A 17,210-nucleotide genomic window follows, 5' to 3' on the forward strand; every position below is an offset into this window, starting at 1 on the left:
ATCCTCCTGCCTCAGCCTCCCGAGTAGCTGGGACTACAGGCATGCGCCACCATGCCCGGCTAATTTTTTCTATATATTTTTAGTTTTCCAATAAATTTTTTTCTAATTTTAGTAGACACGGGGTCTCACTCTTGCTCAGGCCGGTCTCGAACTCCTGAGCTCAAACAATCCGCCCGCCTCGGCCTCCCAGAGAGCTAGGATTACAGGCGTGAGCCACCGCGTCCGGCCTAGACCTTTAAATTTTCTGAGCAATGTTTTGTAGTTTTCAGAGTGCAGGTTTTATACTTTTCCCCATCCAAGTATTAACCAGGCTTGAGATCAGATGAGATCCGGGCCATTCAGGCTAGTATGGCTATAGACAGATCTTACACTTTCCATGTCAAACTTATTCCTAAATATTTTACTCTCTTTGATGCTGTTATGAATGGAATTTTCTTATTTCTGAATTTCTCACTGCTGGTATATAGAAACATAGTTTTTGTATACTGATCTTGTATCTAGAGACCTAGCCAAATTCATCTGTCAATATAATTTTTTGTAGATTCCTTAGAATTTTCTAAATATGGGAATATGTCATCAAGAATAAAGGTAATTTTCATTGTCCTTTCCATCTTGATGCCTTTTATTTCTTGTCCTTGCATTATAGCATTGGCTAAGACCCCTGGTATAATGTTAAATAAAAGTGTTATGAGCAGATGTCCCTTGTTCCTGATTTTAGGGGAAAACAGTCTTTAACCATCAAGTGGAATGTTTGCTGTAGATTTTTCCTAGATAACCTTTAACAGATTGAGGAAGTTACCTTCTATTCCTAGTCTATTGTTAATGGGCATTGAATTTTATCAAATGCTTTTTCTGTGTCTATTTAGATCATGTAATTTTGTCCTTGATTTTATTAACATGGTATATTACATTAATTTCTTTTCAAATGTTAAACCAAAGCTGCATTCCTGGGATAAATCCCACTTGATCACAGTAGATGATCCATTTTATATGTTGTTGGTTTGAATATGAACATGAATTTGGTTTGTTAATATTTTGTTAATGATTTCCACACCTATGTTCACGACGAATTTTCTTATGCTGTCTTTGTCTAGCTTTGGTATCAGGGTAATACTAGTTTCACAGAATAAGCAGGGAAGTGTATTTCCTCCTCCTGTTTTCTGAAGAAATTTGTGTAGTATTAGTATATTTGTTCTTTACTTAACTTCTTCAGATCCTTCAGATTATATTTTAAGCATCAATTCCTTAGAGAAAGTTATCTGACCTCCTTGACTAGGCTCTCTTATTTCCCTTATCTTAGGTGTAGTAGCTTGTAAATAATAGCTCCTCTTCTTAGTAAATTTATCACAAAGTAATTTTTACTCATCAGAATTATTTTTATTATTGTTTCTCTCCCACTTTACCATAACTGCATGAAAAGAAAAATGTTGAATGTTTTTGCTCACCATTATGTACACATAGCTACTGCCGATACATGGTAGGTAGGTACTCAACAAATACTTGTTAAACGAAGAATACATAATAGCTGCTTTAATTTTATGTTTGGTATTTATTTCCCTGCTTTACTTTGGCTTGTTGCTATTTTCTTTCTCTAGATTCTTTAATACGATTCACTGTAACTTTCTTCCTAGTCAATCTAGACATTTGTTAATATAGACATTTAGAGTAATATAATTTCATCAAGTATTACTGTGGAAACATTCCATAGATTCCATTATAACGTCTATATTTTTATTTCTATCTTTCAAAAACACAGATATGATGTGGCCCCTCTACTTAAAAACCATCAGAGTTTTTCCATTTGTACAGAATACTATCTGAAGTTCTTAGTAAAGCAGTCAAGTAAACACCAAAGAAATTTATGGCCAATCACTCCATCTATATACCTTATCCTCCAATCACATTAAGCTACTTGCTCTTCCCTTAACTCTTACACTTCTGTTTGTTAATACTCTTCCTCTTGTGCTCAGCACCTAGCAAAATGCCTTAAACACAGTAGCTCAATAAATGTTTGTGGAAGAATGCATACTGCTTTTCATAATTCAAGTTAAGATTTTTAAAATTTATACCTTTTATAATTTTGAATTATACTTTTACATATATAATTTTTAATTCTTTAACTATAATCTGATTTATTTTTTGTTTTAACTTTTCTTTTTCTTTCCTTATTTTCTATTTATTTTCAAAAATATTTGTATTTGTCAATCTATATTTAAATTACATTACTTTATTCTTTGATCAATTTTTGTCTAAGACCTAACTAAACATATTAAAAAGATATCTTGGCTTTTCTCCCATCACTATTAGACTAGGAAACCCATGAAGGTTAGAACCATGTCTTTTTCACTGTATTCTTAACAACTCATACATGTGTGGCACATTAGCTCAGTAAGTTTTTACAGTTGTTTTAAATTTCATTCTTCCCACTCCTGCTAAATTAAAAAGCATACATTAAGGAGTTGTTAGGTAGATTACAATGAGTAAAAATATGCATAATGGATGGGGTTCAATTAAATATAGCAACAGACACTGAGTTCCTAGTATGAATGAAGATGTTCTAAGAGTGGAATACAAACAGAATTCCTGCCCTCAAGGCCTATGAACACACACAGGTTAACAAATAACTTTGATATGGTACACTAAAAAGAATGTATTAAATGATGTGGAAATAAGAATTGAGGAAATCTTTAAATTGTCTAGGGGAAGAAGGTAGGTAAGGAAACTCTATACCAGGAAGTAAAATCCTTTTAAGGAAACCAAAACCCAGACAAACTACAGTACTTGTTCAAGATTACAAAACTAGAGATCACAAAACAGATCTAACTTCATACTTACTATCAATACTGTGTAGCAGTTCACAAAAGAATAATAGGACAGAATTTAGAGAGTTACAAAATAAAATCTGGGGATTTATTCGTCCTAACTCCATCTCCCATTAATAATCAAGGACTGTACAAGATTATGAAAAGTTAGCCAAGTACCCTGTAGTTCAAATAGCTTTCTAGTTGATTGGCCTATCTAACAAAAAACTATTAAGTTGTATTCACCCATTTTTTTAAGTGCTCATAGAGGATCCATAAAAAATCGCTTAAAAAGAGTCCAAAAACAAGAATCTGCCAGCATTTATCAGCACTTTCTAAGGAAGTGAAACCATGAATGTGTAGACCTAATATTAAAGTCAGAGAAATAACATTCTTTTTAGGGGAAGGGATGGTTCTTTAGCCTTTTCTACATCTCTCAAGACTATCCAATTACAACTGATTACCAAGCAAGCATTCCATAACTGATTTGCACTAGCATCCCCATACACCTTGACCCCACAACCCTGACTTTGGAATATTAGAAGATTATTTAACCTTCTCCTTCCCTATTATAAATTAATAAACTGGCATTCTGAATTATAAACAACAGGTTTTGGTTGCCTGGTTAGCATGAAATAACCTAATAATCTGCTCAGTTCTTAAGAAAAACTTAAGACCATGCTCTAAACCAGTGACTGGAAAAATGGGAGCCCACAGGCTGGATTCAGGTGGCAAATTGATTTTATTTGGCTTGAGGGGGTAGGGCAACTCTCTTAAAACTCTGGTTATTTCACATAAAAATGCATTATTTCCAGGTTTTCTTGAAAAATCTAAAACTTGCAACACTAGACCTGATTGCCATGTGGTAAAAACTGGCCAGAGCAGTTTATAGGATATAGCATAATTTATAGTTTATAGCATAACCCCATTTATATAGGACATTTGCTCGCTAATTCGTCATAGATCAACTACTCCTGTTCCTATTTCCCTAATACTGAGGCCAATGTGAACTGTCACTTATCATCATGCTTGCACTGTTGTTTTTCTAATAAACTTCAAAGAGTAAAGAATGTCATACTTGGTAGACAAGTGAAGATTTTTTAAAAAGTACAATCCACTCTTCACATCGATGCAGTAAAACAAAGTTATCAATTGACCTTAACCAAAGAAATTGAATCAAAGAAATCAATTTACCTTAATCTGAGTCTGTTCGATTGATTTTTCCCATATCTGCTGATCATATGCTCCAATCTGAAATAGGGAGCAGGCTATTTAAATGATGCAAAAATCCTTATATTTAAGTCAAGCCTCACAAAAGTCATGAATTTATTATCTGAAAAATGTGCTTCCCAGAGTTAGAATGTATTAGTACTTCCAAGGGACTGTTTCCTTCAGAAATCTAAAATAGCTGGACCTAAAACTAAGTTAAAAAACAATGCCCAAAATATTTCAAATTAAATATTACCTTAAAAGATATTTCCACTTCTTAAAGAAAACATCAATAGGAAAACTAGAAAGGAATAAAAGGTAAGGGGGAGCTCAATAAGATTGTTGAGAGTACTAATCTGAGCAGATAAAGGTTTCTTTTTTTTTCTTTTTAAAGCAGTTTGATCAGAAGAAAACTTTCAAAGTATCGCCGTGGCATTGTGTTTGCAGCCTGGAGAAGGGAAGTGACTCAAAAATCTTATTCTTGGACCTAGAACGGGGTTTAAAAGACATAATGACCTTGTACATCAAATTTTTCGTTTCTGTTCAGATATCACAAAATAATACCTGGCATTACCAAACTCAGGGAAAAGTAACGCGATATTCTTTGTGGGAGCTTCTTGCAGGAAGAATTCTTTACAAATAAAAGATATTGGTATTACCTTCTTTTGGTACCACGATATAGCATCTCTCTCATTTGAGGCCATCTGTGTCTCCAGCCAGAGAATGGGATTTCACTGAAAATGAAGGAAAACCAGTCGGTGAGTCCAGTTGCTGAAGTTAACTCTCCGAGTTTGGGTAGGGCTCGAAAATCGCTTCTTTCAGCCTCTCCATGAGCTGCTGTTTCTTTCTCCGGCTGTTTGCCAGGATAAAAACAAAAAAAAACTGGCGCAGTGGCGACCGAAGAAACCTCTGCAATATTTTGTTCGAGTGTGTTCATGGATGCAGAGGAGGGGAGGCCGCTGGAGTTGACCTGCCACCCCCACCCCCTCCTCCGCACCCCAGCGTCCGGCTCTCACCTGGTGCCCGCTGCCCCGCAGGCCAGCGGCCTGGGCCTCCGTCTTCAGTGGCCCCCGTCCGGTCCTGAGCGAGGCTGCGGGCCCTGCAGGCCGCATCTTCCCCCAGAGGCGGAGACGCCGGCGGGGCCGTTACCATGGAGACCGCGGAGGCCGCCCCAGCCTCGGCGGCAGCCGGCCGCCCGACGCCCAGACCACTGCAGTCTATTGCCACACACACGGCCCCTCCAGCGCAACCTACAGGGTCACCAGACTGACCATAAAATAAGCACAGAATGAACTGGAAAATGAGGGGGATAAAAAGCGAAGGAGTCTTCGCTAGGCCGCCAGTCGCTAGGGCAACAGCCAAAGGCTTTGTGCCAGGCTGGAAAAGACAGATGCAAAGGCCCCAGGGCCCTGGAGGCAGCGGTGGCGGGGCGGCAGGGTTCGTCTTCCCTGGCTCTGGCCGGGCCGTGACTCAGCCAGCCCAGAGGCGGGCGAAAACAGCTCGGCAGACCACAGCGCAGCCACCTTCGGCTTCCGCTTTCCGGCTTTCTGTGCGGAGGTGGCTCCGCCCCTGGGCCGGGCCTTCCCGCCCAGCCTCCGTCCAGGCTCCGGGATGGAGGGGCTGGGGGGCCGCAAAGCGAGTCGTGTCCAAGAGCAACCTCAATCAGGTCACTCTTCATGTCTCAACTTGACAGTCGCTTTCTCAGAAACGACTTTCCCATCCAGTAGTCTAAAGGAGGTCGGTCCTGATACTCTAATAACTCCTGGTTCATGTCTCTTAGCACTTGTCTTTGCGTTTGATTGCTTAATATCGGTTTTCCCCAGTGGGCTATGGGTTCCACGAGGTAAGAGACTGGGGCCATGCACAAGCCTGGCACATAGGTTCTCAATGTTTGTTGAATGAACGAATGTTTGCGGGCATTTACGCTGCCCTGAGACGAAGAGGCCTGACAGGCTGCAGTTTAGCGACTCCCTTCCTCTCGCCTCTCAGACTCGAGCTTTCTGGTGCACAAGGATAAAGAGCAGGGACAAGACTTGGGGGAGTAGCAGGAGACTTTTCCCAAACCAGGTCAAGGGAAGGTGGCGGTGGGAACTGTTTCTAGATTAACGCATTAACTGCCATGTGAGTTGTATTTAACTCATGCTAGTTTTGAGCCCGGGGCCTCGTGAGGCATATGTAACTTACAGGTCTCCACCTTGGGAGCGGCGTTAACTATTTTTCAAATTACAATTAAGTCATGCACAGAAAACAAAAAAAAAAATTTTCATTAAATTAGAAAGGATCGTTTTGTTTTCGAAGTTTTTATTCTATTTTCGTAATAAAACACCGTGACTTCAAGAAATTTTTTTTTTCTAGTGTGGCAGTTAATGTGTTAAGAATTCAAGCAGGCTGACAGAAGTCAGGAGAGAGGAATAGTTGAGCCCTGAACTGAGTATTCAAGGATAGTTAATAGGGTTTTTGAGCCACTTTCCTCCTCTTTTATTTTTGCCATTAACGGAACAGTGACCCTAAAAGTCATTCTCCTCACCTTATTTGAAGCAACGTTCTTGCTTGCCCACAGCATGTAGCGTTTGGGTCAGGTAAAGCCAATGACCAGGTAATAGCTTCCACCTGAGAAGGCCTAAAAGGTGCGGCACTAAAGATTCCACATATATTATTTCTTATAATCCATTAAATCAGCTCCAGCTAGAAGTTACCCCCTTTTTACCGATGAGGAAAATTGACTAAGCTAAAGATAACTCCCACGGGACTAATTTTTTAAAATTGTTTCACTCAGACATATCTTATATTCCTTCTGCTTTTGCTCTTTGACAGCTTTTCGTCGTAGAGCTAAACATTACAGTTTTGTTGGGCTTCAAGAGAAATTGGCCAACTTAAAAAATAAATGACAAATGAAAGCCATTTATTGCACATCTAAATATTTGCTTTAAAACCTAAATTACATTAGCAATATTGTTTTACTTCATTATGTAGCACTCAAAAGAGGTTTGGGTGTGTGTGTGTGTAGGAATTGAGTCACTTGAAGTCCTAAGAGAGATTTTTAATTACATTGTTTTAATTTTCGAAAAAGTCCTATGAGAGAATAGTGGTAAGTAGCAAACCATTTTTCAGGAGCCCTGTTAGGAACCTTTCAGTGCTTCCTAAGGCTGCCATTGAACAGGGCATGGGCTTTGAATCCAGAACTGTATTCAAATCTCCCTGCTCCCACTGATGAACTATGTGATCATAGGCACTTTATTCAACCTAACAAGCCTGTTTTCTCACCTGAATTATGGAGATAATTACCCTTCTACTAAAGGCTGTGAGGATTAAATGAGAGTCCCTCATATAAAGTGCCTGGCCCATGGCAGTTACTCAAAAAATGTTAGTTTGCCTTCTTTTCTATTCTTCATCAGAACCGAGGGCTATTTGCTTTGGACAGGTGCCTCAATTAAAGAGAAGTTCACACAAAAACTGATGAGGAAAATCCATTTTCTTGTATCACATAATACATCAATGACATCAGAAAAGTCTATACACCATCTGTATTAATACTCCATGCACCTTCAAGAATATGTACATCACCAGAATAAAAATTTAAAATGGTCTTCTCATATAAGCCAATTTAAGTAACAAGAGGCATAATTGCCACAAATGTCAAGCGTGATTTTTCTTCTTCCCCAAAACTAACTGCATCTCAATATGGATGGAATTTCTTTAGAAAAGAAAATCACAAGATTTTCTTAAAATTTTTTTTTAAATAACAGGGGACACAGAAGAGGAGGGATCAGTACTCTAAAAACAGGTTCCAGGTATCTGGAATTCACATGTGCTATTCATTTTGTGATGAAACACCAGTAAAGGACAAATCAGACTTTGTTTATTAAAAAAATACTTTACAGGAAAAAAAAAACCTCTATGCATTCCATTGTCCTATTTTACAAAGAAATAGCTTAACAATTTAACACACTTAGACAGCTACAAAAAAGCACTGTGTTAAAAGGATCATTATTCACACAAATTTAGATTTAAGACTATTCATTAAAAAACCTTTTTAAAACACTCGTTAATGTCAATAAACAAACTAAGGCCACACAACGCAAATAGTCCGCCAGGCAAATTATACATTTCATCTATATGCAAAGACCTCTTAGATAAATTAAAGCCACAGGAAAAAAAGTCATAGCTGCCAATCAAAATGAAGTTTAGTCACAGAAAACACTATTACATGAAAATTTACAACATGTGATAGTAAGTAGTACATAAGTATTTCTTTAGAGAGAATTGAAAAGTGCTATATTTTAAGAGACAGTGGTCTCAACTACATGCACAAGTGGATCCTAAAAATGTATGAAGAAAATGGAAGGCCATCATATTTATGGAGAGACATTTGCTTTTAAAGCAACAAAATTTCAAGATAAGGATAGGTCCCTTACGTGCTAAAGAAAAACATATGTATTATGCATTTCCTCTACTTGCATGGCCAATAAATACAGCTACAACCTGTTTTAAAAACATAAAACTTAGCACAAATGTGAACATCTGGCATGTGCTAGTGAAAGGTTCTTTTTTAAAAACCTGTAGCAATGATAAAACAGATTAGAAAGACACAAACTCAATTATCCTAAAGGTAAAAATGCAAATAAATTTTTAATGGCAAATACGAATGAAAATATAATGGGCTAATATTAATGATTAAGAATATACTCACTAAGGGTTTTCATGGATTTTGGGGTCTCATTCCTATATTAGCTTTCATTCTAGACAATAACATTTATATAGGGAAAGGCAATAAGCAAGTTTCCCCAGTCATTAAGTGTGACCTTTATGCCTATTAAGACTGATGCAAAACATCTTTTCCTAAGGTTTAGTAAAGAACTTTATTTAATAAGCTCCTTTTTCCCCCTACAAGAGCTTGTAATATTAGTCAACTGATATTCCAACTGTCTCTAAGGGAAATGGGCACTTTTAAAAAGTCTTTAATTAAAAACAATGAAGTGCCAGTTTAAAAATTCTAAGTACTAAATAAGCAAATTAAAAGTACAATTAAGCCTAGGAATTCATTTTTAAAGAGTTAAAAGTTTGGGGGGAACTATTAATAATATGCCGGTTTTTATTATTGCTTTGTGAATTTGGACTACCTCTTTGTATCATAATCCTACTCAAAGCATATCCTGGTAATTAGAAAATGACTTCTGGGGTAGGGGGAAGACTTTAATCCTTTTTAATGGATACCATAAAATCATTCTACTTAACTAAGTTAGGAATATTCATTTATTCTGTCCTTTCCATAAGCATGTTTTAAAAATACCCTTCTGCTCCACAAAATACTAAAACTTATAGCCACATTCTGCAAGTAATCTAAAGAGTTGGCACAACGGATAATATACCAAAAAGGAAGATCAGCTTAAATTCCAGTTACAACTTCACTGCCATCACTACTTTACAAATCAGAAGACGCCAGATTGCTCCATGCCTCACTCCACTAAACCAAGTAATTTTATGATTTAGAAAAGTTGTAATCGTTTGTATCACTAAACTAGGATACCACTTTGAAAGCAGTAAAAAACTCAAAACTTCTGCTTTTATATTCATCAGTCTTTAAAGCATGCTATTAAAATCTAATACTCACATAGGACATTCAGGGTTTCCAGATATATTACTAGCTAAATGTTTCTCTCCATTCTATTGCAATTCTAACATACAATGAATTTATTAGTACATGATTTTAAACATTTTTAATACTCTTTTAATGTGTTTATACCGGAGGTGAGGGTAGAATGTTTTATAAAAGGAAAATGGGGATTTGCTTTTGATTGTAGGTCTTTGCAGATCCGCTGGTTCCTGAGTGATTATACACAGTGCTGGCTGTCAGGAGACAGTCTCCTTGTTTATTAGCAATGACCAGCTTAGATGACAGATGGCATCTGCTGGATGGCAAGTGGGAGATGGGGAAATCGGATCTTGGAAGACAAGAAAAATAAAAAACTTTTTGCTTTAACAACCTTGCTCTTCATGATTATTTTAAAAAGCAAATGTTGCCTGAGAAGAATTTTACTTTGCACAGCCTGGTAAAGCTCTATGAAATTCTTCTGGACAGAAAAATAGTAACAAGAAATAACGCAAGCCCACACACTTTGTGATTAACACCCTCCCCCAAAAAATAACAAAAAACACCCTCGAAGGCAGGTCCCTTAAAAACTAGTCTTGATAAACTAGAATTTACCCTAGAATTTATACCTAAGATTTAAAAACACCCCTGCAATAATCACATTACCTTTCATACCATTCTAATTACCTTATTTACAAAGATAACTAAAGCCAACATCACTTCCAATTCATAAATGGTTTACATTGAAATGTTTCCCTATTTGTCTTCATCCTTTGTAACAGAGAATACATACATATACATATATATAAGGAATAATACAGATTCTAACTAATCACTGCAGTATTTGCTGATGGTTACTTTTCTATTGGTTTACACAGTGACCTCTATACTTTGCTAATATGCTTTTAACTACACAACAATATTGCACAAAGTAATATTTATATAAGATTTAACCTATTTCAGAATATTTTAGAAATAATTCATATTTGATATTTCAAAAGATGCAGCTAAGTTTTCATGGTGACAGACATAATAAAGCAGCATCTTTTTTGCCTATGTTAACGTAAATATTTCAAATCTCACCATCCAGGAAAAAAAAAATCTCCAAATTGCACTGTAACCAGGTAGATACAAAAATCTGGTCTTAGGTGTGGGGAGTACTCTTCCTTTAATAAACAAAAGGCCTACTGTATTATTAACTAAGAGAAAGTATAATGTGTACAGCATTAACATTCTAAAATAACAGAAAGTTAGGACCACATTAGCTATACGAACTGTGCCTGTTTGAAAAATAAATTGAAATACTCAGGCACTAAGCATTAGGCTACCTGAAACTCTAGGATGAAGTCTAGTGCTGTGTTCCTTATTAGAAAATAGCAACACAGAGTAATAGTAAATAAACCCAGGTATTCGTCAGTTAAAACTGTGGAGTGTCTCAACAGTAGATATTCACCATGAAGAGGTTGATGCCAAGTGACAAGAATAGTTTATCCTAAGTTCAATGCTCAAAATATGGCAGCCTCATCAGAAAGATTGCTATAATTCTCTAAGTTTGATATTTATAATCAGTTTAGGAAGCAAAAGTATCCACACAAAATGTGAGGATTCTAGGAAGCAGAACAATAGAGTATCGTATCAACAATAGAGTATCATGTCTCTTTTACCCAAAGTATCTTCCATAGTTACCATATATTCTAGAAGAGATTAATGAACCATGGATAATGAATGACCAAGGACTATTCATCTTTAGATTTTTTTAATTTAAATATCCACTGGGCTTTAAATAACAGATACAAAAAAGACAGTTTGGATCAGAAAGTGCTGTGCTTTCTCTTTTGTTAAGAAACCAGAGAGCCACTGAATTTTCCTTACAAACTACTTGTTCTTTGTCGTTAGAACTAAATAACTTGCTTGCCCATATACCAGATGCAGGAAGTCTTTCCCGCAACCTATGCCATTTTTACTGTAGAAATTGAATCTGTGCCATAAAGACACAAGTCCTAAACCACGAATCTGATGTATCATAAAAACAGCAAGTACGGCAAGAGAAAAGGCAAGATAAAATTAAGGGAAATGAATTATTCACCAAATAAGAATCTGTTATTCCAGAGAATTCTCATTTTGATTTGAAGAAGAGATTGAAGTGTTACCTCACACCTTAAAACAGAAAGTAGCAGCAGACCCACTATTACATACTGTACTAACGGGATAAGATACAACTCTTAACTTTGCATAATCTGTGTAAAAAAGATATGCTTGACATTTGTGGAATGTCATTTCTCTTTATAGAATTATAGGCAAGATTTCTCCAATAAAACTTAACTTAAGCCAGTTATAAAACTATAACTTCACATCAAAATTTAAAAAAGTTAAAAAATGTGTTTGAATATGTACATATCACACAGGAGTGCTTGAATGTTCTTGCAGATTGTGTTGCTGGTCAGAGTCCAGTCTACTTTCCACTTTTAAAACTGGGATAGGCTGAGTCTTCTGATCTTGCTGTAGATTAAGTTCTGATGAAGGTAGGAAGGATGATGAAGCAGTTGTCAAAAGCTGCATCTCTGTACATGTTTCTTCAGATTCAGTTTTTATCCTCACACACTGGGAGTCAACTTCTAATTCTTGCTTTCCAGTTAAACCACAGTCCATGTTAGAATTGCTTTCTGTGTTTTGAGTGGCTTCCACAACAGGGTGGTACTGTTTAAGCCTTATATGCCAGGCTAAGCTGCACACTGCTGACACTGTTTTGAACTGATGAATGACATTTCTAGGGATGAAGTAGATATCATTGTCACAAAGCTGAATTCTAGCATAACGAATGCCTTCCCGCCTCATTTGGTTTAGTTTAGCTTCATCCACCCACTGTACACACTAAAGAAAGGAAAAAAGTTGCATGAGACTTTAAAATATGTAATAATTTAGTCACATAAAACATAATTAGCACAGGAAAACAGTACAGACAAAATGTGTTATAATGACAAAGTTAAATAACACTAAATGATACATAACTTTCTAAATATTCCTGTAATGCCTGGGAAATATTTTTCCTCATATTAAAGTTAAAGTTAGGATGGCCTAGGGCATCATTTAAATAAGTATCTCAAAATGCAGCTAAATATCAATATCCTTTGCCACACAGGCAATATTTTATCTTCCCTTTCAGAGTCATTCATCCATTTGCAGTTGAGGACACAAAGTACAATGGGGTTAACAAGTGAAGACTGCCCAGAATTGAGCAGCCTGAGCTCTCTGACCAGCCCAGGCCCACCTGGCATTCCAAAGATTGAAGAGATCTCAAGCATTCTGCTTGGGAAGCTCTGTTTTAATGATTTTTGGCACCCCTCTCCCTAGCCTTTAATAGTAATACAATTAAACTCACTATGCAAAATAAAATATGTGTAGATACTTATTTCTAATATCTTACCCAAAGGGTAATAAAAAAGCAAGAGTTATTACCTGGGAAACTGGGGGTTCATGAAGGTCTAACTGAAGTCTCTGTACAACGTCAGTAAAATCCTCAGCATGAAAACAGATCACATCTTTGGTTATGCGAGGTTGATCACTCCTAAGATTAACAAACTAAGTTTTAGAAACGAGCATGTCATAATGAAAAATGATGGCAAATTTCAATTTTTTTATTCTTGGAAATGCTACTACTAACAAAGAAATAGATGCACAGGCTTCTAAGGACTTCAAGCATATAATTTTCAAGAAATTAAAATTAAAAACTAGTAAAACTTAAAAAAAAACATGAAAATCAGATTAGTTATTGCAAAATTAAAACAACAATGGCTAAAAAGAATAGTCTTATTCTAAATTAGTAGCATTTGCAGTTCTCTACTTTGCATCTCTATGTCCTGAACTTGTTAAAATTGGGCCCCAACTGAAAGTAAAATGGTGCAGCCACTATGGAAAACAGACTGGCAGTTCCTCAAAAAATTAAAAATAGAGTTACCATACGATCCAGCAACTCCACTTCCAGATATATACCCAAAAGAATTAAAAAGGAACATGAAGATATTTGTACACCCATGTTCATGGCAGCATTATTCACAATAGCCAAAAGGTGGAAACAACCCAAGTGTCCACTGATGGACAAATGGATTATACCACAAAACGTGGTATATACATACAATGGATTACTACTCAACTTAAAAAGGAAGGAGATATGAAAAAGAGAGGTTCAGGGGGAAAAGAAAAGGAGGAGGTTCTGACATTTGTTACAACATGGATGAACCATGAAGACATTATGCTACGAGAAATAAGTCAGTCACAAAAATACAAATACTGTATGACTCCATTTATATGAGGTATCTAAAGTACCCAAATTCATAGAAACAGAAAGTAGAATGATGGTTACCAGAGCCTGGGGATGAGGGGAAAAAGAGGAGCTGTTGTCCAATGCGTACAGTTTCAGCTTTGCAAGATAAAAAATTTCTGGAGATCTGTTTCACAACAATGTGATTATACTTAACTCTATTATTCAGTTTAAAAATAATAAAGATGGCAAACTATGTATATTTTACCACAATTTAAAAATTGGTCCCCAACCTTTTAAATAGAGCCCACATTTTCTTAGACAATGTTAACCAACCTTGCAGTTGAGTCACTTACCATTCACCAAACTGTACAGCTTTCAAAACCCCAACAGCAGCCGTACTCTGCCAGTCAAACCCCTGACCTACATGATCAGCGTGAGCTCTTGTCCTATCTTCAAAGAGGACTTCACGGGGTTCACTGGTCCGAGGTAGGTACTGGAGATTTTTAATTTCATTCATTGATCTGGAGTTGATTTGGTTGTGAAGCAAAGGGAAAGCAAGGAAGAAAGAGCCCCCCAAAAAATTATCAATAACGATAAGACACAGAAGAAATACCAGATTTAAATAAGATGAGGGCTGAGAACAGTTCAATGATTTTGATTATTAGCATTTAACACACTATTTATAATGCTTAATGTGATTACATTCCTCTTCCTGCAGGCCATAATAAAGTAGAAGCTCTATCTTAGATTAGGCTCAAATGTAGTATTTCCATCTAGCAACAGAAAATGCAATTCAAAGTTTAAGGCTGTATGCTTCTTTACCCTCAGTCATTTTCATTTCCAACTCTCAAAACATTCTACTAGAGATCTGATTCAAGATGGCCAAATAAGCACCCATGTGATCTCCTTCAACATTAAAATGAAAGTAAAAGGCTTCAAACTAATAATAGGGGGATAGAGGATTAGATGGGGGAATGGATGAGTATATAAATGAAACAGAATTGGCCTGAGTTGACAGCTGTTGGTATTAAATACATGGGAGTTTATTATCTTCTGTATTTTTATATGCTCAAAAATTTCTAAATATAATAATCTAAAGGTGATAGTAAAGGAATAAGAAGCACCAAAGGAAAGGAATTAGTGAATAAGCAATATCAACAAACTCCTGCAACATAGAAAATGACCAGTCTTGGACTAATAAAACTGAGCAGAGAAAGCCACAGGCCTAGAATACACAAGAAGGGATCAGCAGCCAAAAAGGCAAACATGCCCAGCAGACTCTGGAGAAGGCTGACTCCAAAAAAACAGCCAGCTAGCACTCTGGGAGGCTGAGGCGGGAGGATCACTTGAAGTCAAGAGTTCAAGACCAACATGAGCAACAGTGAGACCCTGTCTCTACTAAAAAAGAGAAAAAAATTAGCCGGGCATGATGGCACATGCCTGTAGTTCCAGTTACTTGGGAGGCTGAGGCAGGAGGATCACTTGAGCCCAGGACTTTGAGGTTGCAGTGAGCTAAGATGATGCCATTGCACTCTAGCTAGAGAGACAGAGTAAGACTCTGTCTCAAAAAAAAAAAAAAAAAAAAAACCCACACACAACCAAAACAGCCAGGCATAATAACAATAAGACAGAAATGAAGTGATGCCAAGAAAAGAGGAATTAAGGTCAAATTCTGCAAATACATCAGTCACTCACCACACCTGCAGGTAGAAATGTAGACAGTGAAGCATTTACCCCATGGAGTAGACAATGGCTACCCAACCAACACCTGCTCCTTACCTTGATTTTCATTAGGCATCTGATCCTACCCTTGATATAACCTAATTCACAAGCTCCAGAGATCTTGATGAGCTCTAGCAAATTATGGTAAGCTCATTTCCCTGCCAGTGACTGATTTCAGAATAGATATGAACTGATTCTGGCTAATAGTAACGAAAAAAATCTGCTGAGGAGACTTCTGGGAAGTTTCATAGCTCCTAAGAAAGAAATACTAAGAAAAGATAGTCTCCTCTTCTGTTAGATGTAACCAGATCCAGATGTGATGCCTAGAACTGCTATAGCAGTTCCAGCAACCACAACAGGAGAGCCAAGTGTGAATACAAAGCCCAGGGCCTTTGCATCTAGCCTAGGCAAAGAGAAGGATAAAGCAGAGAAAAGGAAAGGACCTGATTCCTTGATAATAGCATTGAGCCACTGTCCATATGGTGCCTGGAGCCAACCTCTCTGGACTTCCCGATACAAAATATAACAAACATTTTATGAACCAGTTTGAGTCAAAATTGCTTATACAAAAACATCCGGATAAACTTTCAGCCAAAAAAAACTACACGTTCTCTAAACACACTGTACTTGCCATATAAATAGACCATAATCCTCTAACATTTGGACACATCATTTAATGTCCACTTCCATGCCTGTTCACTTTAAATTCAAACCTACGTGTTGACAAGCCCCACCAAGATATAAAAAGAACTCCCAATAAGGCCAATGCTTTATTCCAAAATATGAATGGGTCAACTAAGAATCACTAGATATCTTTGAAGTTAGCAGACTAACAGAGAAAGACCAAAATAAACAATGCTAAAATCTGAAAATTCAAAAGAAAGGTTAGAAGACAAAATTCAAGTAAATGTCTCAATCGAAAGCAAAAAGATAAATAACTGGAAATATGAGGATAATCATACCAGGAGATTATTCAACTAGTAGTAGATATAGATCAACTAGTAATAATACTGGTATTATCTACTAGTGTAGATCAACTAATAATAATAGATTCAGAAAGCAATAGAGGGCCAAGCGCAGTGGCTCATGCCCGTAATCCTAACACTCTGGGAGGCTGAGGAGGGAGGATCACTTGAGCTTAGGAGTTCGAGACCAGCCTGAGCAAGAGCGAGACCCAGTCTCTACTAAAAGGAGAAAAATTAGCCAGGCGTTGTGGTGTGTGCCTATAGTCCCAGCTACTCAGGAGGCTGAGGCAGGAGGGTCACTTGAGCCCAGGAGTTTGAGGTTGCTGTGAGCTAAGCTGACACCATGGCACTCTACTCAGGGCAAAAGAGAGAGATCCTGTCTCAAAAAAAAAAAAGAAAGAAAGAAAGAAATGGAGAAGAAATTACCAAAGCAATTAAGCTAGAAAAATTCTCAGAAAGGAAAAGAGACATAAATCTTTAAATTTAAGAGGGCTACCAAACAACAAAAAGGATGATCAAAAAAATAGAATGAGAAATCCAAACCAAGACATATCATTGCGAAATTTCAGGCTCCTGATGATAAACAGAGGATCCTATAAGCTTTCAGGCAAGAAAAAAAATAGGATACCTACAAAAGAACAAAAATTATACTGGCATTAAGA

The 17,210-nt window shown here is 36.9% G+C and overlaps 2 protein-coding genes across 2 annotated transcripts in view; both read right to left on the minus strand.

Annotated features, from left to right (window-relative positions):
• The window catches only part of PHTF1 (putative homeodomain transcription factor 1), a 72,973-nt gene extending 67,482 nt beyond the window's left edge, over positions 1-5,491 (minus strand). The window contains exons 1-3 of the mRNA XM_012644584.1: positions 5,027-5,491; positions 4,670-4,744; positions 3,996-4,052 (exon numbers count right to left, since the gene is read on the minus strand). Coding sequence (XP_012500038.1) covers positions 3,996-4,052; positions 4,670-4,714 — 102 coding nt within the window. The 5' untranslated portion in view covers positions 4,715-4,744; positions 5,027-5,491. The remainder of the gene's footprint in view (positions 1-3,995; positions 4,053-4,669; positions 4,745-5,026) is intronic.
• A 2,356-nt stretch (positions 5,492-7,847) lies between these two features.
• Positions 7,848-17,210, minus strand: part of RSBN1 (round spermatid basic protein 1) — a 57,164-nt gene continuing 47,801 nt past the window's right edge. Inside the window, exons 5-7 of the mRNA XM_012644636.1 lie at positions 14,215-14,382; positions 13,057-13,165; positions 7,848-12,471 (exon numbers count right to left, since the gene is read on the minus strand). Of these exons, the coding sequence (XP_012500090.1) occupies positions 11,998-12,471; positions 13,057-13,165; positions 14,215-14,382 (751 nt within the window). The 3' untranslated portion in view covers positions 7,848-11,997. The remainder of the gene's footprint in view (positions 12,472-13,056; positions 13,166-14,214; positions 14,383-17,210) is intronic.

Source organism: Propithecus coquereli, unplaced genomic scaffold (genome assembly GCF_000956105.1).
Source record: "Propithecus coquereli isolate 6110/MARCELLA unplaced genomic scaffold, Pcoq_1.0 Scaffold215, whole genome shotgun sequence".
NCBI classification, from domain to species: domain Eukaryota; kingdom Metazoa; phylum Chordata; class Mammalia; order Primates; family Indriidae; genus Propithecus; species Propithecus coquereli.